Raw genomic sequence first — 22970 nt, 5'->3', positions numbered from 1 at the left:
CCCTTGGAGAAAAATCAAGAGATTAATTTCCACCAAACACATTTCATTTATCACCAGGGTAACACAACTGCAATAATTATATACTTCTCTCTTGTGTTATACATTCCCAGGCCCTATAGAAATCTTTAACTGCTTGCCACACAATTGCTTAGGTAGTGTTGCTGAAACCACAGAGGGAAATATGGGCTTTAATTCTACTCAGTATGCTGTATTTGTTTTTTTAAATCTGATGTCTGCTCGAAAAAAAACATACTAAAATAATGTTTACAATATAAAATAGTGAGTTTTAGTATGATGTCAGCGAAAGTGTGAGAACAGTTGACAAATTATTGAACACTGTCAACGCAGAATTTCATTCTATCTTACTTTGCAATGAAAGTATTTTTTGCTGGCATTTAAAGGGGCACTGTGTAGTTTCAGAGGAGAAATTATAAACTCAGAATTTAAAAATGTACAATATTAATGAGGTAATAATAAAAACTGAAGAAGGAAAATAAGGTCCCCAGAACACTGTTTGAAGCTAGAAAGGTGGCAGGGTCCGCCAAATATAAACAAAGTAAAACAGTATTAAACTGTTCCGTCCTTTAAAGGTCAGTCTGTTTATTCAGTTTATTCAGTCATGAAAACAAAGAGTTTGTTAAGATTGCTACTACATAGTGCACCTTTAACATCTACAGAATCTGTGTGAGATAAGAAGTGTTGTAGGACGACCACCACTTGTTATCACGTTGTTATCTGTTATCATCATTTGATGGACTAAGACCTCAGTAGCAATGAGCCAGTCATGACTCAACAGTACAGCCGGTGCTGCACGATCCACTCACAGCAGAAAACCTTCTTATTGTTCATGGTCTAAATATGAACACTGCAGCGACTCAGTTTAGAGTTGGCTGTGTTGCATCTTATTTCTGGTGCAGGCCCAAACATGTAAACATTACTGTTACAAGGACCTGAAGTCACCAAACAGACAAACTGAAAACAAAAACTCTATGGTGGCTATAAGGAGGCTCAGGCTCACCATTTCTGAAGCCATCATCCTCGCTGTCATCACCAAGGTGCTCCGAGGCCGTCAGGAAGTCTTCCTCTATGGACGAGATGGAGCGATTGGTGTCATCGTCGACCCGATGGCCTGCTGCTCGGCCCTGCTGAAGCTGTCGCTCCTTCCCCCATTGGAGACCAATGAGGAACTTGTTGATATCAAAGATGATGCTGCTGGGCTGGGTGGAGCGTCTCTGCCCCGAACACTGAACCAGGCACACGCCTGTACTTCTCTGCTGCTGATGCCCGCCCTGAATGGAACAAGTACAGATACCTATTATTTGTGCATGAACACATGGATGGTGGACAACACATACACTGAGTCACATGTTTTGAGATGGATAATTATAAACATCTTACACCTTCACACTGAGTTTATTGTGTAGCTCTACTGCATGTTTTTCTTTTATTCAATACGCTATTAACTCACTGGGCCTGTTCATGCAAGTTTAATTGTCTGTGCAGACTCCTCAGGCTAGGTATTGATTCTAACAGTGGTTTTATACAATGATGTATTTGGTGAGCTTCAAAAAGTCTATAAGATGGCCAGTGGCTGTGAGGAAACATCCCATTTAAAAATAAATACCAATAAAAGGCCAAAAAGGGGTATAGTTTGTGTGGTTTTATTTTATTTTTTTATGTCTGATTAAGGTTTAAAAGTATTCTAAAATAAAACGTTTTTCATCAAGTCATCCATTACTACCAGCAAGTGTTATTTTCTCTCCATGCAAATACTTGTTTTCGGTCGTACACGTAGTTCTTTGCCTCAGAAGACAAGGAACTGTTTTTATTGAAGTGAATGGGAGAGAATTACTCAATAAAATGAACGCACTTCCTCTTGTGGATTTCTCGACGCACGAAAGGTCCAAATCTAATCACAAGAAAATTGTGGTACAGAAGAACAGCTTGCACTCTCTGCCTCGCACTCCCAGCCAGTTAATTCAAAGGCTGAACATGCTTGCGAGGATTTCGAGACATCATTGCACACTCACCTGAGATGGAGAGTGTGGGTGAGTTTGGCAAGTGTCTGACGCTTCGAGGCCACCGAGCAGTAGGATCTCATTTTCCTTCGGCTGGTGGACGGTCAGTAATTCAACGAGCTTTGGCAAGTCTGGAGACACCGATGCCAATTTCTGCAGGAGACATGGCGAGCATAGACACAATGCTAGATTACAAAAAAGAAAGGCAAAATTCTGAACACGTTTTTTCTCTTCGGTTCCAACTCGGAGACAAATAATTATAAAAATCCTTCCTGTGAGAACTCCTGAGCCATGTGGAATGATTATTGATCGCCCACCGGTGCCACCGCCAGCTGCAGGAGGTTGCAAAATCTGCATATTATCTAAACAAATCAGCCCTCTAATTTTGGGTAATGATTTTGAATCCATGGCAACTGAGTCTATGTTTGTAAGTGAAATACAATAAACAGAGTTCCTGGGAGATGAAAAGTGGGTGGGAAAGAAAAGAGGCTCATGCGGGAGGGAAAGAATGAGAGTGGCATGTGGATTCGGCTCACCTTGATGATTTTGTCATCGCGGCAGTCCGTTTTCTGAGGGTCCAGATTTACAAAACAGATCTGAAAGGAGACAAAAAGAGAAAGACAAAACATCAGAGTCACGGCGTGAAGATTATTCGACAAAAGCTGAGTAGGAGTCGAGTACAAAGTGTCCCAGAGGTCAGATGTGAGAGTGTTGTAAAGATAAAGTTAGTGTATTTCCCATTTTCTTTTCACAAACCCTGCAAACCAGGCAGACGGAGAGCTTTCCTCAGAGTGAATCACCACTTGAGAAGTAGCTGCCAGCAGTATGACGAGACAAATGTCCGTCTGACAAGTGAACTAGTTGTTACTCTCCAAAAAACAAACTGAATTATCCAAGTTTCTGGAGGTGAGGAGTGGGCAATCTGGCCAAAAAATATGATCTCTAAAAATACAATCACCATCTTATTAATCGCAGTCACGATCCAAAATGTTGATTGTGTTTGTGTTGTGTGTTTTTCTCGATTTTTGAAATGCTCTGTAGACTACAGCCAGACTTGAAATCACCATTTCACCATTTCAACACAATATTGCATTAACGATAGTTCGTTTTTGGCACAAGCTCTTCATCTGCCATGTCACCAGCTATAACGTGCATTGCATTTTTTGCAATACGTCACCCAAGTGAGAGTATTTTCATCACGTCCCCCACGCCTAATTGTGGCGAAACTAAAATAAACATCCCGATCGCCACAAGAAACTTTTACGAGTGGTGACAAAGAAGAAAATGTCAAAGCAGAAGCACACTCACTCTACCGAACAAGTGGAGCCTGGCACAAACAATCAACCTGATGAGAGCACGACAGATGTGTCAGGTAATGGATTGCTGAATTATTGAGAGAACTCCATATCAACTTCAGTGAACGTTGGAACATTGAAAAACCTTTTAACTAGTAGACGAGCAGAACTGAGGATTTCATGTGTTGCTCTGCAAAGTGCAGAAACAGTTGGAGGCCAAATGTGAGGATCTTGAAAGCCGAGCCTGAAGGAAGACCTTGAGGATCGGTGACTGAAATGTGTGAATGAATTTTTTCTTAAAATATTGTTCAAATCAGAACCAGAATCAGAAGTGCTTCATTGATCCACCAGGGGAAACTGGTAATTATATTGAATACAATAAATAAAAAACTATTTGAAGAGAAGAACATTTGAGTAGTCCTGCTCCATTTTAGGTCATGGAAAGTGTATAAGTAGTTTAGGTTACAGTGTATTATTTGTTTTTGAAAGTACACAATGAAATGAGCAGAACTTAAAGCCCCCCTCCAGACGAAAATATGTTTTTCTTCTTGCTCCTCCAGTTGCATGTTTGAGCTTCACTGTGTCGGGTCATGTATGTGCAGAATTTTTACCCTCATTGCTGAAACTGTAAATATTCTTTGAAAATCAGATTTTAAGGGGCGGGCCTACGAACATGATTTGTGACATCACAAACTGTTTGAAGCCAATCCTGGTCCAGTGTTCAGCGTATACATACACGGTGTGATGTGGAAACTTTAGTGCACACTCACTGAGAACGGACTTACCAGTAAAGATCCACATTCTTCACATATATCTAATATTTTATCCGTATACTATACTGTGATTTTGTTGGGCTGATGAAGGAGTGAGTGCCATTTTTAAGGATTTTAATTTGCTAATCATATATATATATATATTTTTTTTTTTGTTAAAAACAATGTCAGACACATTAGAGAACGTTTGTACGTGGTAATACATGTGTGGGGGATCTTAAACTAAACTACACTATGCTGTTTGATGAACCTCTCTAAGGCACATGCTCTCGTTGGCTGAGCCCTTCCTAAGAAGACTGTCTTGCCTGTCAGGGGCCGTTGGCAGCAGGTGCAAATCGGCAATGATTTTCTTTCCATCTCCATCTCTCTTTTTCCGCTTCTCTCTTCCTCTGTTTTCACTCCTTCGCTGTGCCTCTGTCACCCTCCCTGCCTCCTCCTCCCTCTCTTCCCTTCTCACCCACCTTCGCCTCTAGCTGCAGGTTTAATGGTCTGTGATGGAGTCCTCATGTCAGTGCTGGGAGTCTGGGACTGTCCGCCGGCTGCTGTTTGGTTCTACTGCACACAGCCTCTGATCTAAGTTGGCATGGCCAAGCTAGTCGTGTGTGGCTAAATGGATAAAGCACGTCACCAACAGAATTTGTGTATGCGGGGCACTGTGTGGTGCTTTTAGGGGGAAGTGACAGTGCCTGTGTGTCAGTCACGAACACATACATTTCTATACATGTCTGACTTCTAAATGTGACTGCGTTTGTCATTACTAATCAAACCTTGTCGTAATGTGACTCACCGAGGCAGTCTCGATCTTTTCAATGCAAAACACGCACAGCTGGGATCCTGCTGGCTCTCTTTTTTACCTCTGCCTCCTTTATATCCGCTCCGCTCCGCTCTGCCTGCTGCTATCTTCCCTCCTGTCTCTCTTCTCTAGACCGGCAAAAAATATATATAGTTTCAAATAATCACATCTTGACACACATCAAGGTTTGGAATAATTTCCCTTGAACTACGAGAGGTGCACGATTCATTCTGCTACGTGTCTCACCAGCCTCAGCGCTTTGAGATAGTATATATTTTCCATGTCTTCTTTTCATGTATCTGTGCTGTGTATTCCCAGGAAGTCATGTCAGGGTGTAGAAGCCAGCAAAATGATCACATCATAATCGAAATGATGTCAAGTGAAGCAAAAAGCTGCAGCAGTAACTAGGTCAATATACTGATGAGTTTATATATGCTTAACGAATAAGGCTGCAGACGCCAATATGGGTTTGCTTCATTATTGTAAACGCTAAGAGGGAACATTGCCGGAAAACAACAAAAGCTGTCTGCAAAGACAGATCGGATGAGCCAAAATGTCCTTCAGCTGAAGCGTTAATGCGGCACATCCAAAACAGGGCATTTTCTCCCCTCACCTCCAATCTGCCATCCTCCAGTCAAACACTACATTTTCAAACCACTAAGTCTAATGTGATGAAAATTGCCGCATTAAAATGGAGTCAGTCAAGTATAAGAAATGTGAACTGAATGACAGCTGACGATGACAGAATATTTGAAAAGTTTTCCTTGCTTGCCCTGATGAAACTGTGTGTGTGTGTGTGTGTGTGTGTGTGTGTGTGTGTGTGTGTGTGTGTGTGTGTGCGTGTGTGTGCGTTTTCTCTCCTCTGCCCTTCATGGACTGCGTGTGTCACCTATAACATTTTTCAGAATACCAACAGGCTCGCTCCTTTGTTACCTTTTGCTCAAAATAGCGGCAATCTGCTCACTGACGAGTACAAAGAGTTTGTTCATCTGCTTGTCTGCTGTTGGATCAGTTTAGCGAGGAGTGATGAGGAGCTTTTTGTCAGGAAAGCTGTTAAATGTCAACGACACACACAGAGGACCTGAGATAATCCTTCATCATTTACTGAAGACAATAGCCTCATTTTGACACAAATATGGCCTTTAAAATCGGTTTTTAACTCATTCTGCGAGTATTTACACGCTATTGTTTCTGTTGCAGATAATTTGCATGGAGATATATGCCCTTTTATCTAAGTGGTAAATAAGAGGTTTGGTGCCGTTGCTCAGGAGCACCTCGGCAGTATCCACATCCACCGATATTGGATATCATCCCAGAAAAGCAGCAACAGCACCCTCCCCCGCCTGCTAACACATGGCCTGCAGATAACACACATTTTGAGGAAAAGCGAGGCTACAGTTTTGTCCTTGAGAAGGGTTAAAGCAATTTAACCCCATCAGATGGTGACAGCCAAGAGGCAGTTGCTCCAAATTTTGGGAAGCAGGGGACCATCCAGTCACCCCGTGTTCATGTGTGAGACGAGCCCAGGGACACGCTCCGATTCTATCAGTTTTTCGCAGACGTACTAGACGACACTGGCTTGCGTCAGCCTGTCTCTGAAAGGCTGACCACGTAAACAACAGTTGGGGGATATAAAGAGGCAGAGAGGGAAAGAAACACAGAGACAGAGAGGGTGAAAGTGATCGCTGATGTGTGGATAATACTGACAGCATGGAAGCTACTGATACACTCAAGGACTTGAATAGTGCTCCAGATGAGAGAGATAGTCAGTCATTACTCTGGTGGGAGAGGTGCGCAGCAGGATACATGACTGATTTTCTTCTTTCATCAACTAAGACTTCACCTTAAGCTTGTAATAACGGATTTTTTGTCTTAGCTCTCTGGCGCTGAGCAGGTAGCATGTGGTCGATTTTTAGAGCTTTATCACCAAAACACTTCATTGCTACTGTTCATAATGATGCTATGAGTGCGGTGACAGTGAAGCAAAACAGTATAGATGTGAAAACCAAAAACAAGAACCTAAAACATGTTTAAAAAAAACTTTGTAAAGCTAAGGGGAACTGCAGAGTCATGTGCTCATGACTGCAAGCGACCACTTCCACATAAAGTAATTATGTGATCCACTGTTAAAGGTGCAATATGTAAGAATTAGCCATATGTTAAATTAATACTCAAAGCAGCATATAACCAGAGTAAGTACTAATTGCTGCCAACTGTAGCTGCAGTTAGCTAGTTAGCTCAGTTAGCCATGCAGCTAGTGGTCTGGACTGGGAGCTTAAACCACCAGGGGAGTATTGGTGCTTAAACTGCTAGCACGGGAGCTTTGGACCAGGGCGTTAGTTGGCTAGCATGTTAGCCTCAGTAGATATCTTTTATCATAATACATAGACATCATAATGTCAACATTGTTATTTCATCACATTTTTTTAAATCAATTTTGTTGATTTTAGTTGTTTTCAACAAAAAATATTACTAATAGCACCTTTAAAGGTGGGGCTGGTAAGACTGAAGAAACAAGTGCAAGCTAAATTTTAGCATCTAGCAGGAGACTAGAATGTGCACTGCCTGACTACCACGGCACCGACTGCTCCGACATCTGATTTTCCCTTAAGGTAAGGGAAAGAGTTTGGTGGAGGAAAAAGAAAAACGACACAAAGCATGACCTCTGTACTCATTGCATCCATCCAACCATATGTCCTCGCTGCAGTACTTCCTGCTTTGTTCCTGAAAGCATAACAAATATATCACTTTACGGTGTTTGAACAAACAGCCTGTGCAATTTTCTGTAGAACCACGCATCTAGGTTGCAGCAGAGCTCTGGATGTCTCTCCGCATCTTTTCACTCCACTAGGTGCTCAACCCCACGTAAATCTACAGCTGTGACATCAACCCAGCCAACCAATGCGAAGCTCAGGGTGACTCTGACCACCTGTGCTGATGGAGCATGAGGGCCAAACTGGACAATAATAACAACACTCACAGGAGCAGCCTCAGAGCCAACTGCTCACCGTAAATTGTACAATCATCCAATATTTATGAACTCTGTAATCTAACACCGTTGATGTTGGATTACCTTAAAAAACTGAAAGTCAGTATTCAGCCGTTTCACTTCAGGAAGCATTATGTCACTTTTCTGCAACAGCCATCAGTAAAACTCGGCTACAGCAAGTTCGGTTATTGTTGCAGGCACAGTGTGTGAGTCTGATACCATAACAATGCAGACACACACATACACACTCAGAGAGCGACACAACACACACACAACGGCCCAATTGTCCAAACTTATTTATGCAAAAAATTCAATTTGGCCTTGGACATACAAAACTGTCAAGCAGGCAGATTTCTCTGTTACGCACCTACAAATGGAGCTTATGCCACAGTTTGAATACGGTATTATGTGCACAGACGTGGTCGATACAGCAAGCCATTACAAATATTTCAGTCTCCTTTGTCCATCAAAGCTTCACTCCTCCTCAGCTTCCCTCCTTCTCCCCTCACCACTCTGATCCTCCCACACACAGCTGCTGCTCTCGCCCTTCTGTCTCCTTTTTTTTTCACTAACTGTGGCTCTTTCTTTGCTCTTTTCTTGACTTGAAACACAGAAGATTTTTTGTTATACTTCATATTTGGTCTTTAATCAATCAGGTGCTTTTTTTCCCAAAAGCATGAAAACAAATCATGACTATTTGAACACATTTTTCAGGTACGCTGCCATTCCCCTGCATGGAAAATCTCCCGGGTTCATTTTCACTCTGAGGTGACAAAAGCAAACACAGCTCCATCTATTGTGAAGCTCTTTGACTTATCTCAGTGGCCGGCAAATTTAATTATAATCCATTTTACGTTAAATTAATTCAAATGAAGTTTTGGGGGAAACAACATTAAGGCTCAGTGACTCTGCCATATTAATTTGGTGATGTGACCCACAAGCTACACAGTGCTGGTGTGGAGACCAGACAGGCATGCTGATCTCACATACTGGTGACTATGAACAGCTTTAGTTTGTGCTCAGAAATGTAATTACGCATAACATCAGCTGTTCACCAAGCATGATATGATAAAATTCCACATGGCACACATTGATGTTGTCCAGCGTTGACCGAGCTGCTTCGTTTTTATGTTGCAAGTTGCTTCAAGTATTTCACTGCTAGAAGTCAAAAATTAAAGGATGCTCCATCCTCGAATGCTGATGTGAAGACACTGTGTTCTCGATCGATGGCTATGCCTCTCTACTGCTGAAAGAAACAGGATATATGCAGTATGACACACACACACACAATTAGCGTTTGGCTGAGCGTTGCACAGCTTGGCGCCCCGGGCTAAAGAGAACATCAAGAAGACGTTGCTGTCCTGGTTCTGAATAGTATGGATTTGTTATGGGAAATGTTAAAAACAGGGCATGTATAGTGTCTCTGGGGAGCGTATACGTTCTGCCCTGGGTCGACAAATGTATATGTTTTCCCAAAGGATCAAAAGTTTATCAGTAAATAGGAGAGAAACATGTTAATAGGTTCCGGTGGAGAGGACTATGATGAAAATGCTAAGAGCAGATTATGACAGAGATGACGACAGAGTGGCTTCTGTGTCTTTGAAAAACATAAATTTTAATGTGTTGTTTGCACATTTGGAGAAGTGCTAAGACGTGTTTTCATCACAGTGTTTTTCACAAGGTTTTAATGCTAAGTGTTCGGCGCTCATCAGAATATTTTCTGTTTTATAATCAAAGGAAAGTGCAAATGAAATAATACGGTCTTTGCTTAAAGAGTAGCCAAACACTAAAGTGACTTTTCTGTGATAGTTATTCACATGAACAGTCATCTTTAATATGCTAAATCTGTAACAAAATGTGTAACGTAAAGACCCTCCACCCAAAAATGACAGTGCTCAACCATCAGCAGAGTGGACAGTAGAGTATGGACAGAATTTAAAGCATACAACTGATAAAAGCAGCATTTATTTACTGTTGTGTTGATCATAGTTCAAGTGTCTGTGTCAAGTTTTAAACTTTGCTACCATTCTTGATATACCTTATTCTGCCACTCTCCAAAGTCTCTGCTGCATCCGCACTAGGCTAACAATGAGCTAGCAGCTCTGAATCATCACCTTATGTGAGTCATGCTTCAGGATGCATTTTTCTTTATTTGTGGATCTGTTCTCGCTGTGATCTGTTAAATTACACATCTCCATAGTTGTAGCTCCAAACAAAAACCAACATATACAGTATTTTCTCCTCACCTGAGCTGTATTGTATACAGGGTTGAGGGATACTTTACCTATAACATAGTCAGTAACCTAATCCACGTATCACAATGTTGAAATATTGTAACTTGATTACTTCTACAAAAAATTACAAAACCAAAATAAACAACTTGAACTTTGATTTTTTTTTTGCTTTAAAGAGAAAAAAATGGCGAATCATTTCTGTGCCGTTACTAATTATATTATTATTTTCGCGGTGAGAAAACGGATGTGTGGCGTGAGCACTTGTGAGAGTGTTAATTGGGTTTGTGAGTCTCACAGTCAATGTGTGAGAGTTGTCAGGCCGGTTTTTCATGACAGTCTTCCCAATTTTTACAAAATATATCGGTAGTCTGATTACAGTAATCCTAATTACGTAACAGTGATCCATGTATTCTGTTACTCCACAGGGCTGATCGTATCCAGCTTTATGATTTGCTAAAGCTGCCCTGTTAATAGTTACTCTGGCCTAAAGGGCACCAACAGCTAACCTAGACTCAACACTGGATAACAAGTCATGGGTCCATTTGTTTATGGTAATTTAATTAGTTGCAAACTTGTTTGGTAATTTGCACCATATGCTGGGTGCCCTTTAGGCCAGGTGGTTAAGATGCATACTATACAAAAGCAAAGTCTCTGGTGTCAACAGACAAAACTGAAAGCGTCAAATTCTGTTTTTAAAGATCTTCATGCAATATGGTGTTTACATTGAGCATGTTCCTAATGCATGTATTTAAAACATCTTGAACTTAGTTGGTTGGTGTGGGGAACCACGGCTCACTCCAGAACCAGACAGGAAGTCAATTAATCCGGCCATTCCCGCATTATCGACTAATCTATTAACTCCACATTTTTAATAACAGATATTCACTTGTAATAACACATGATAACTATGTATTTAGATGAGGGCGACTACTTTTGACACATCCATGCACCTAAGGCTGTAGTTTATCATAATGTCAGACGGACAGAGGTTTAGATTCGGTTCAGGTCCAGAAGAAAAAGAAGGTTCGTCTTCCTGCAGTGATCCTGCTGTAAGTCAGCGCTCCTGCCACGGCTGATGGCATATTTATTCTGTTCTCCCTCTCGCCGGGCCGAGAAGGGACAGGTCAGGACACAGCACACTACCCAAGTGTGAAGTGTTTGAATCCGGTGATGAATGGATATTTTCTCCTCCACAGACTACAGGTTCAAAGCAGGAAGACAGATAGCCAGAGGAATGGACTGTTTTTTCTGCATTTAAAAATCTGGCACATAACAACTGCTCGCATTAATTCTAGACAGACAGAATATCAGCCTTTATAACCTGACTTTTCCCCATTTGATCTTCAGTGTAAATGCAAGTTTTTAATGGATTTCTGGCGTCTTCTGGCGTAATGTTTTATCTTAACTTGTACTTTCACATAAGTTAAATAAAGCAATCAATAAAAAGGAAATATCATTTTTATTGCACAGAGATTAGGCGACTCTAGTATGTGCCTCCTGAAAAGAAAAAGAAATGAGGTGCTGTCTCCCTCTTCAAAATGCTCGCCCTGTCAAATCTCCCAGGGGTGTGATGAAATTCGGTGCGACTATCACAGCAACATGACACTTCTCTGTGACTTCATGCATTAAAACATGAGTGAGTGATCAAAGGTGACAACATGATGCAGCCAGAGGTAGGTGATCAAGCAGCAAAAACCCAAAGCTTTTAACTTTTATATAGCTCACAGTTTTTGGCCTTCCGCACTCGCTATTTCGAACTGTTCCTGAATACATAAACACTGATGTTTTCATGCTATGAAACTAACATTTCTAGAAAACACAAGCAAATGTACAATTTTGTGTTGATTTTGATATTAAGGTTTATCAAAAATAGATCTTTTAAAGCAGACCTATTATGCTTTTTTCCTTTTTCCTTTCCTTCAGTGTTTTATACACAGTATGTCCTTGTGCATGTAAAAGATCTTGAAAGTTAAAAAGGTAAATGTCTGCACTAACGGAAGCTCCTCTCTCCCACAGAAAACACTGCTCCTGAAACGCCTCGTCAGTGGACGAGCCTGTAATTCTGTGACTTTGTGACATCACACCACATCACAGAGTCACATTGCTCTGTTGTCGTTTGCGGTGCTGGGTCAGGTGTGTGTGAGCTGACCAATCGGAGCAGACTGGGTATTTGGGAGGGGGGGCCTTAAAGAGACAGGAGCTAAAACAGAGCGTTTCAGACAGAAGGGGAATACAGTGCTGCAGCACTGGGCAGTGTGAGTAAACAGATGTGTTTTTTGAGCATTAAAGCATGTAGACCTGCTGTATCAGTAAACCAAAATAAATCTGAACAAGAAAATGAGCATATGTCTCCTCTAATGGTTAAACTGACTGTAAAATCTGAGTTATTAACCTTGAACCAAACCCTCCAAACTCCATTTGAGACTATAATTGCTTTGGTCCTTTAAAGCTACAAAAAAGCCAAGTCATCAAAAAGAAAACAATCAAACTCCTCATGTCATTACCCTGTGGTCTGTGTCTTTCTGCGTCACGCTCCACTGACAGGACATCCAGTGTTTGTGTGTGGTTTTGAGGCTACTCCTCTCGTTCTGTCGGGATCAGCGTTCATTGTCTCACGCTCTTTCATTTTTTTCTCAGTTTTTTTCCAGACTCCAGCATTCTTTCTGCCTCCCTGTACAGTTCAGGCCAGGACAGAAGAATTTATTTCCCACACAGTTTCATCAATCGCAAGCTCCCGTTTGATTGATTGGCCGCGCAAAAAAAAAAAAACACAGAGAAGCCGAACGGAGAATTGAGTGTCAGAGGAGCAATCTGTCACGTCAACGTCCGAGAGCGATGCTGCGGGAGGACGGGCCGCATCTGTTCGCGCTGGCATTAAAGTTCCCTCTGATTCATGGGAAACAGGCACAAAGTAAAGAAAACAAACGACCATTGTCTCGTTTAAACAAAAACTGTGAAGAAGAGGAAGCTGCATCACAAGGGAACAATGAGGATAAAACTGTCCGCATAATCTCAAACTCAGGTAGGAGCTGGATGAGAAGCGGCCTGCTCTGCAGAGACAAGGACAGCACGAGTGATGTCTTTGTTTTCAACTTGGCAGCCGTCACAAACAGCATTTCAAGTTAAAAAATGATGAGGGAGGAAAAGAGCCATGGTGCAACGCATAAATCTACTTCACAGGACTCTATCGAACGATAAGCATTGGTTGGCCCTCCACTAAACTTTCATGGTCTGTATTGTACGGCATCAAATATAAAACAAAAAAATCTCTGATAAAACTGACACACAGTTGTTTGAGCCCTGTGTACATCTCGTCTTAGATAATACAGCTGGTGTCTTCGGGTTTCGGGAACATTCGTTTCAGCAAGCGGCTGCTCACACCTACAAAGTGTGACATGAATGTGAGAGAACGGTGCTCTTTGCTAAATTACTGCCATTCCTGTTACCGTGGTAATGACTAGCAAACACTTGAGGCATATTTCAGGGAGAAATATGAGAGAGAAAAAATGTCAAAGCTCTTGTGTGCGTGTTGCTGGCATTTATTCTGCGTAAGATGGACCAGATATAGTCCCATGACGGAGGAATCAAAAATAAAACTCTTGTGCAACTAATGACTTTGTGGTGAAGAAAAACTGCAGATAAGGTTTGCTGTGTTTAATCACCCTTGTGTTATTTTTAATTCTTGTAGTTAACCCTTTCCTTTATAACATTACATGTGCTGTGAACTGAGAGACCTATAGAAACAGCACTAAAACAAGATGCTAACAGCTCTGTAACCCACTGGTTTGTGGACAACTGTTCTGAAGCCATCTTGGTTTTTTGAGCCAGAAGTGCCAAAACTTGGGATGAAAGGTGGAGCTGGGGAGGACATCCTGATTGGATCAGACTGAGACCCGACACTGAAAACCCACATGGTTGAGGCTAAGAAAACATCATGGTTTGGCTTTAAATACCTGTTTTGGTTGCCACGATCACAGATGTAAATGTCAACAGGTCTCCTTAAAAAAAAAACACTCACTTTTATGCCACAAAACACCATGAAATATCCCCTGGTGTCCTGAAAAAAAAAACCTGGCTTTGTCGTCACAAAAACAGCTGGAAATATCCCTTGGTGTCCTTAAAAATATTCAGTGGTGTGACACGGATGCGGTCGGCGGTTTGGCAGCCTTGTTGGCAGTGATAACGCCACCGCCGTTCCCTCCACCTCCAGATGTGAAATTGAGCATATAATCATAAAATGTGAACATAATGTGCCACGTTTGGTACAAATGTCAACCTTGGATGTATCTGTGGTTTGCAGAAAACGTTGCCTGCCAACATTACATGCTGGTGACTGAGCTGCAAAGTTAGTACAACTTATCCTTAGGGGACCATGAACGCCATCCAGCAGTAGTTGACATATTGTCATCCCTAAAGTTAAAAATCAGATTTGAATGTGCAGACAAACAGATTATCCCTTGCTGTTTCAGCTTCGCCACATGGGATGATTTTAAGGACTAGACTGAAGGTATAATCAGAAAAACCCAAGAAAAGGCAAAGAGGGAGGCATGGGAGATATTTTGCAGCTTAAGGTGAGAAAATTGATTTCACTCCTGAGGGATGAAATTCAGACAAATCACTGCAGTGTGGGTCTTTCATTTTGAGAGACTACACTCCAGATGATGTTATTAGAGAGAACAAATTATGTATTTCAGGTACTTTCTATAACGAGGCCCTACTACAGCTGGGATCTTGAATAAAATCTCATCTTCCATAAAAGAAAATCTGAGCTTGATGCCTTGTTATCTTATTTATATTGTTGTTGGAGTTGCTTTAAATCCATGCCTGTAGTAAAATGACTGATACACTTAAGAATCAAACGCCTTGTCGTCTCTCCCAACCAGAGAATGCCTTCGAGCCACTGACAGATGTAAATCCTGAATGCATCTCATGCTTAACTTGCTATTTCAAATGAGTGAGTGATCAAAGGTGACACATCGGAATTGGGTGACAGAGAGGATTAAGCATGCGTGTCCTCTACAGCCTCTCTCTTCTTTTTGGCTTTCTTTCTCAATGTCTTTTCAAAAGTCTCACGTCCTTCACCGAACAACCAACAATGTCATTTGTAATCCAAACACATACCGTGTCCAGAAAATCCTTGTTAAACATCAAAATGTACAAGGAAATGTTCAGGAGAAATGTATATTGTGAAGTTTAGCGAACAAGGTCTCAAATACAAAAAACAGGCCTGGGGAACAGACGTGAAAAATGCAGACAAACTGACAAAGAGTGAAAGTACGTGTCCACAGGATCTGTGGTTTTAATGCCTCCCATTCATTGTCTATGTAGGAAGCTGACAAGTGTTTGCGTGGATGTCGGAGGGTGAAGCCTGTTTTGGTCGGGCGAGCGAAGCTGGGAAGGGTCATGTGGCCTCACGTGAAATGATGCCTCTGTGGATGCTCGCCTTGAGAGGGACAGGTGAAACTAATGAGCGCAATCATGACAGGTGGAAAAAAGACAGGAAGTGTAAAAAAAACATGACAGATGAGGATAAACCCTACAAAATAAAACAGGAAACAACTTAACTAAAACCCAAAGCCAACAATGATCATCCTTTCATTTCTAATGTCATGTCTGATGTTTTGAAAAGCCAGTTAGTCTGTTATCTTCAGTCATTTGCCAGTTGCATATGCCTCACTACTGTAAATGTTGTACATGTAAAAAATGATGCTGCAAGCTTATGGCGTTTTGGCACATTGTGTCAATCAGTGCTCATAAAGACTGAAAACAACATGATTAAAAACTATATATAGTACCTTAATGGTTTGGTTGCCAACAGCTGAAGAGCCAGAATCATAAAATCTGATTAGAGGATGTGAAGCAGTCTGACTCTCCATGTAAAGTCAAATTATCATTTTGTTGTTGTGTTTCAATACTCATACTTCTGCTAAATCTATCCCAGCATGCACTGATAAGACGGCTACGAGAGCCTGAAAATGGCTTATTAACAATCGTTCAAACGTGTACAGTTGTGTAGTTTTCCTCTGTCGGCCAAAGTCAAATCAGTGGCACGTAAAAAGCTGAGCTGACGTGCCGGGGCTGTCCTGAAAGCAGGATGTAAAGCAGACAGAGGACTCATGTCCAACATGAGTGTACTTCTCCGAATCCAAAGCGAGAGTCACACTACTGAAATCCCTGAGAGTCTGTGCTACAGCAGAGATGACCACTCTATGATAGCTTTTTATTTGCACTCACAGAGTGCGATAAAATCAACAGAGAAGCACACTGACTCTACAAAACCATCTTTCTTTAATAAATTGCCTGCTGAGACTAAATGGAGCTTTTAACAATCTTCCAGCGGATTGAAATTGCACAGCTCATATCAGCCACTCAAAGAAAAATCTGCTGGTGTATTTTAAGCAGCAAAGTGATTATGAGGAATACTGTTCCATTTGTAGATGCAAAAATAAATGTTATTCCAACTCAGGCACAATATAAGAGAAATCCTCCTTTCATTCACATAATACATCTCTGCGCTGTATCGTATGTACGGCAAGTGTCATTGTTTATGGAGTAATTAATCAATAGTTATAGGTGATAGCTTCTCTAACATCAAATGTACAAATCTTTTACTCCAGCCTCTCTTTCAAACTCAGAACAATGTTAGAGCACTGCCAGAACAGAGCTGGATGGAAAGTATTAAACGAGACCTACTGTGCTTTTTCATTTTTTTCCTTTCCTTCGGCGTGTTACATATGTTCTTGTGCGTGTAAAAGGTCTTGAAAGTTAAAAAGGTCAAAGTCAAACAAGTGCCAACGGGAGCTCCTCTCTCCCACAGACCACACTGCTCCTGAAACGCCTCATCAGTAACCTTGCCTGTAATTCACCTGACACCACACAATGTCACCTTGTCTCACATTTACATAATTTATGCCTAGCGGCTAGTGTGGCACGTTAGAATTGATTTAGCACAACTGCTCTGTTGTTGTTAGCGGTAGTGAGTCAGGCATGTGTGAGCTGACCAATCAGAGCAGACTGGGTATTTGGAGGAGGGGCCTTAAAGAGACAGGAGCTAAAACTGAGCGTTTCAGACAGAGGGGGGTTAAAACTGCAGAACTGGGCAGTATGAAAAAACAGATGTGTTTTTTGAGCACTAAAGCATGTAAACACAACCTTGTCCAGTAGCATGTCCACCCAGGTGTCATGTTTCCAATCACAGCCAATCAGAGCTGGAGCTGATAAACGTCTGTGACTGCTGCAGGGGCATTTAACACGGAATAGAAAATACCAACTGTACCCAATGACAGTGAAGAGAAAAGCCAGATGTGAGTGGGTGTTAGATTTTTAGGTAAAAGAGAGTGATATCTGACAGTTGCACTTCTTAATAAGTACATCCATTGCATAATCAACAAGTCAATTTCCATAACACACAGGAGGTGACACATCAAACCTTCAAAACAAGCACAGTCTCCTAAACAGAAACAACCTGCTGCAAAAACACTTATTTTCGCCATCTGCGGGCCCACGAGCCACTCAGAAGAAGCAGGGCGAAGAGATGTCATCTCACATCGCTTTCTGCCTCAAAGTTCAAACTGTTACCTCACGTGTCATTTCAGTCCCACAAACACGCCTCACGCAGCCACACCAGAGATGACTTGGTCCATCTTTGTTGCCAAAAGGCCGCGTGCGTTTCATCATCCACAGTATGTTACTCACCACGATGCAGCTGCCCTCCGTGTCGTCGTCCAGCAGGCCAAGTCTGCACAGAGCTTTCTCGTTCCTCAGCCAGTACTCCGACGAGTCCAGCGCGCTGTTGCTGCACAGCACCTGCAGCACACAGATAAACCCTGCTCAGGTACACAACGCAGAGACACACATGGAGCATATGACTCCGCACACACTGTTTGAGTCACACAGTCACTTTCATCTGCCACTCTTTGTGTCTTCCCCCTCTGCTTGTTGGGATCAATTGACCTTTCTCCAGGACCTTTATTTCAGGGTAAGAGTCAGCGGCACACGATCAATAATCTGTCAGCTAACCAGACACTGCACAGTATATATGACAGTTATTGGTTCCTCCCTGGAGAGACATTTTAATGACGCCTTCGGGGTGAAAGCTACCGTCATAGAGCTGCCTTTGTCAATGACAGACAAGAGTCTTTGTCCTACTGACTGATATGCTCATTTGTCACCGTTAACTATCGACTTTGTTGTTTTAATTAACCACCCAGCGTTCCGCAGGGATGACGTATTTTTATAGGCCAACCTGGAAGTACGCATCGTTAGTTCACTCGACAAAAAGCCAATGGGATTTTTCAATTGAATTCCAGATAATTGCGGAAAATAAAGTCTGAAGCAAACAAAAAATGTGGACATTTACACATTTTGCAAGATAATCTTCACAAATTACCCCTTTTTATGATTTTTGAAGCGTAAATGCAATATCGCCACAAATACTAAAAAGCTAACATTAAGGCTAGAAACACCACTTAGCTTCCTGCTGCTCTGTACTATACACAACAGATCAATCTACAGGTTGAGAGTTGTAATAGTTTGCAAGTTAAGTACGCCTTTTCGTGTTGGGCGTGACGACATTTAATGTCCCGACAACCTCTGAAGTCTCATTTAGCCACATGTTAGCAACCACCTTTTTTGAAGGTGCAATGTGTATAACTGTTCACCAGTCAAATTCATAATCCAAACGAATATGGGGCAACACATCGTCAGCGTAACTGCTAGTAGGTGACGGTAATGCCATAAAACTGAAAAAAGAAGAAGATGCAGGAACCAGCTATTATCAGAGGAGACGACAGACAAAAGAGACACTACCCACAAAAGTTAGCTCACGTGTGGGAGTTTTTAGGATTCCGTAAAAAAAGAATTTGAGTAATAGCCTAATTATTGTTATTGTTGTCATTATTTTCCAGAGATATCTTAACGATATTGTTATCATGAATTCTTAAGGCCAAGATAATTATGTAGTGAAAATCTGATATCATGAACGGAACATGAAAACCTTCACTCAGCCATCTAACCAAAAATCCATTCAAAAAAACCTCACTGACTTTCCTGCTTTTCCTACGTTCCTGCAGCACTCTATTACAATGATAAACACATTTATTTACATTACAAGGGTCAACTTAAAGATGTCTATGATGCTTATCACAGTCAAGGGTTTAAACATATGGTATAAATGTTTGTAAGAAAAACCAACAACAACAGTTGGCACCATCATTGTGCTGCAAGATTAAAGTCACATGCTATAAATAAAATCATTCTTATGCAATTACTTACATATACGACAGACAGTACGCATGTGTTGTTGCATTCTCACTGTGTATTTTTAGTGACAAATCAGGCCCCCTCATGCTCGCACCCCCAGGAATAGGCCATCTGTGCAGGCCCTCGGCCAGGTAAAGGTGACGTAGATTCAGCTGATCTCATCGAGAGCGATCGTATCAGGGGCTGCCGCCGCAGGTCAGCGGAGCACGAGGCCCAATTATGAGAAAGACATCACCTTGTGTCTCTACAGATCGCTCGAGTAGAAGTCAGTTAAGATCAGGAGTGTCGGCCTAATTAGGGAACGCACACATCAGCGAATCCACCTGCACATACAGTACAAAACACACTCTGAAAGGAAATTCAATCTAGCCTCCACCTCAGCCCACTGATCTGGACTATTTCCCCCTCCTGTCTCTCTGGCACTCGGAGATGATAAATCTACTGGGCTGACCCGGGGGCCTGGCTGTTCCTCTTATTACACAACCTCTGGGTGTCACCGGCATCCCGGAGGAGGAAATGAAAATCTCTTGCGCTGCTGCAAACACACAAACAGATAACGGTGGAGGCAGACATGATGGACAGGTGCACAGGCACACAGACGGAAAGATGATGTGGTTGACAAGCAGCCATAGAGCGGACAGACGGAGGGACACACAGGTAGATGTACGCTTCCATCCCAACACAAACACACAAGACTCAGCTGTGTTTTTGTTTACCTTCTTGCAGGCGCTGATGGACGAGGCCACGGTGCTCTCTGTGCTTCCTCCCTCTACCTCGACTGACTCGGAGCCTTCAAACATGGCAGACGACTGGAAGTTACTGCAAGGCAAAAAGGGCACGGAGTTGAGTTTGTCAGAGCAGTTTTTTGTCAAACGCTCTTAAAAAAGGTTGGGAATCAGTGAGGACGGGTGTGACCGGAGCAGCCCATTTCCCGTCACGCTTGTTCCTTCCGTACAGCTGAGACTCTCTTCATAGGAATTGACTGGACAGCTATTGTCGGACAGGAGAATTATTTAATTATTATTTCAATCTGAAATTAATATTTAAATCTTTCTCCTGAACCAGTTCCAATTTAGAAAGTTGGGGCCAGGACAGCAGCTAATGCCCCAGTTTGTAGTGAAGAAATTGTACCAGTTCGTGACGACTCCCATCATTTATTGAAGATCGCAAAAACTTTTAGGATTTGTTCTGTGGATGTCAAGACCTTTTCATCACATTATTATTCATGAGAAACCTCTGTAGCACCTGCTGAAAAGTTTCTCCTGAGATTTCTGTGACCTCCTCTCTCTCTGCATGAAGGGAAATCAAACTGCATGCTGAACCCATTAGTGAATTGTAGCCTTATTTGCAGAAGGCTATCAGTGTATTTGTGACACCCTGCAGCTAGAGCTGCAACGATTAGTCAATTATTAAATAGGTTGATCGAATGAAAATAAATTGCCAGCTATTTTGATCATCGATTGATTGTTTCAGTCATTTTTCAAGCAAAAATGTCAAACATTTGCTGCTTCCAGCTTCTTTAATGCGAGGATTTGCAGGGTAAGCCACCTATTCCAGCACTCCGGGTGACGGCTTATACAACCAAACAGGACCAGCGACGGAAAATGCTTGAAGAAAAAGAGCTGCCTCAAAAAAACAAATAACAGGGAAAGGAGTCATGTAAGTGTGGTGACGTAGAGAGGAGGGAGAGGATGGCTACAGCGTGTGCAATACAGACAGGACAGGAAAACAACGACAACATGTACAGCAGCTTCAGTCGATTAATCGTTGAAACTAGAGTGACTCTCAGTAGAGAGCATACCTCCACCGAGGCCCAACAGTACTCACTTAGAGGTAGCATGCATTATTACCTCCGCCGAGGAGGTTATGTTTTCATCTGTGTCCGTTTGTTGGTTTGTCAGCAGGATTACACAAAATCTACTGAACAGCTTTCCACGAAACTTGGGCTGAGGATGGATATTTGATATTTAATTGAATTAAAGGTGACTGCGTGTTGGGCCTTGGCGAAGGTATGCGCCCTAAAGAGTGCCAGTCTATATCCCTGAGCAACTGCTAACAAACAAACATACAAACAAACAAACAAACAAACGGAAAGCGGTGAAAACCTTGTTGGTGGCAGTTTAATGGATACTGAAATCAATGGTTAGTTGCAGCCAGTCTGCAGTTTCTGTATGAGGGAATATCACACCTATAGCGGTGGTGACGGAGGATTATAGCGGGAAAAACAGGGAAACACAACACGTGACCACCATTTGGTGGACGAGAGAAGATGATTCAAGTAGTGATGAGAACGTCTGTCAGATGGCGAGCCCGAACACAACATAGCAAACCCAAAAATCCAAGGAAGGCGTCATTATCCTCCGTGCATGCTTTCACTGAGATAAGCCAAATCAAAGCTTATCTGGAATGGCATTAATGAGGATCAATTTGGAAAATAAAGAGGCTGGGGGAATGCATATTTAAATAGGAGCAGCTGTTTTTTTTCCCCCTGTAATCCACACATTTCAAAGCAAATTAAAAGCATTTCGTTTTGAAAGCCCCCCGAGGGATCACACAACTGCATCTATTTGCAATTAATGATCACGCTTGATGTATATAATTGTGTGACAGGAAGAGTCAGTTTTACTTTGAATGGCTGGACAGGGCGGGGAAAGGAAAAAAAAAAGATGATGTGATGCTGGAGATAAGTGGATGTGATGTGCTTTAAATAGGCTGCTGTATCTGCGAGGCACACATCAAACACACACACACACACACACACACACACACACACACACACACACTGACTCTGCAGTGAATATATTGGACGCATGCAGAAAATTGGAAGCTAAAACACTGCAAAAAATGGAAGTAAAAAAACACTGTAAAAAAAAGAAACAGCATAGACTGGTCTGATCAAGCAAATTCAGATTTTCACGGAGAAACTCAAGAGGAGCGGCGGGATGAATTTGTCACGCACGACCTCCTTTTTATAATCTTTGCGCTTGACGACCTTTCCATCACGGCACGGGGATGATTGACAGGTCGGTGCGCTCTCGTGCTGCCGGGGCCCCAGGTACCCAGCAGGCATCAGCCTGATGTGAGAACACAATTAACCCCTGAAATGTCTGGCTTTCCAAGGACAGCCCTCCGGCTCGCTGTTTTAACGTGGGAGCTCGTGTGGCTGAGGATTTCTCCAGGCATCCGAGGCCAGTTGGTCAGTTTACTGGCGCACAAACAGGCAACTTCTGGCTTAACTGCACTAGAAATGATGAATGTGACAAGTTTAGGTCCTGGACACAGCAGGGACATTTGATTCAAGCTTTCATTTTGATAATTACCCCTGAGGAAAAACAGGAAGAGGACTAAGGCTTATGTAAAAATAAATAAATAAATAAAACATGTAAAAGTTGAACATTTCTATTTGAAACGTGCCTGCTGTCCACCTCGCACGTCCATCCGTCAGGCAGGGAAACATTTGTTTACTGCACAAACGCTAGCGCGCTCTTGTGAGAGAGGCTTCACTGCAACACTCTGCGTGGTGCGCTTCTCCAACACCAAACACAAACTGACACACTTTGCACAGTCACAGATGCTTTGATTCGGTACAACAGAAAATATATGGTGG

At 42.1% G+C, this 22970-nt stretch overlaps 1 protein-coding gene across 4 annotated transcripts in view; it reads right to left on the bottom strand.

Moving 5' to 3' along the window:
• Positions 1 to 22970, bottom strand: part of sphkap (SPHK1 interactor, AKAP domain containing) — a 109015-nt gene that overhangs the window by 10738 nt on the left and 75307 nt on the right. For all 4 annotated transcript variants that reach the window (XM_084350255.1, XM_084350258.1, XM_084350257.1 and 1 more), the window contains 5 exons: positions 20080 to 20182; positions 17798 to 17908; positions 2555 to 2614; positions 2031 to 2171; positions 1019 to 1289 (listed from right to left, as the gene is read on the bottom strand). In XM_084350255.1, the coding sequence (XP_084206381.1) occupies positions 1019 to 1289; positions 2031 to 2171; positions 2555 to 2614; positions 17798 to 17908; positions 20080 to 20182 (686 nt within the window). The remainder of the gene's footprint in view (positions 1 to 1018; positions 1290 to 2030; positions 2172 to 2554; positions 2615 to 17797; positions 17909 to 20079; positions 20183 to 22970) is intronic.

Source organism: Pagrus pagrus (assembly GCF_965226575.1).
Source record: "Pagrus pagrus genome assembly, chromosome: 4".
In the NCBI taxonomy this organism is placed as follows: domain Eukaryota; kingdom Metazoa; phylum Chordata; class Actinopteri; order Spariformes; family Sparidae; genus Pagrus; species Pagrus pagrus.
Note: the sequence above shows the minus strand (reverse complement) of the source record. Positions and strands in the feature narration are given on the sequence as shown.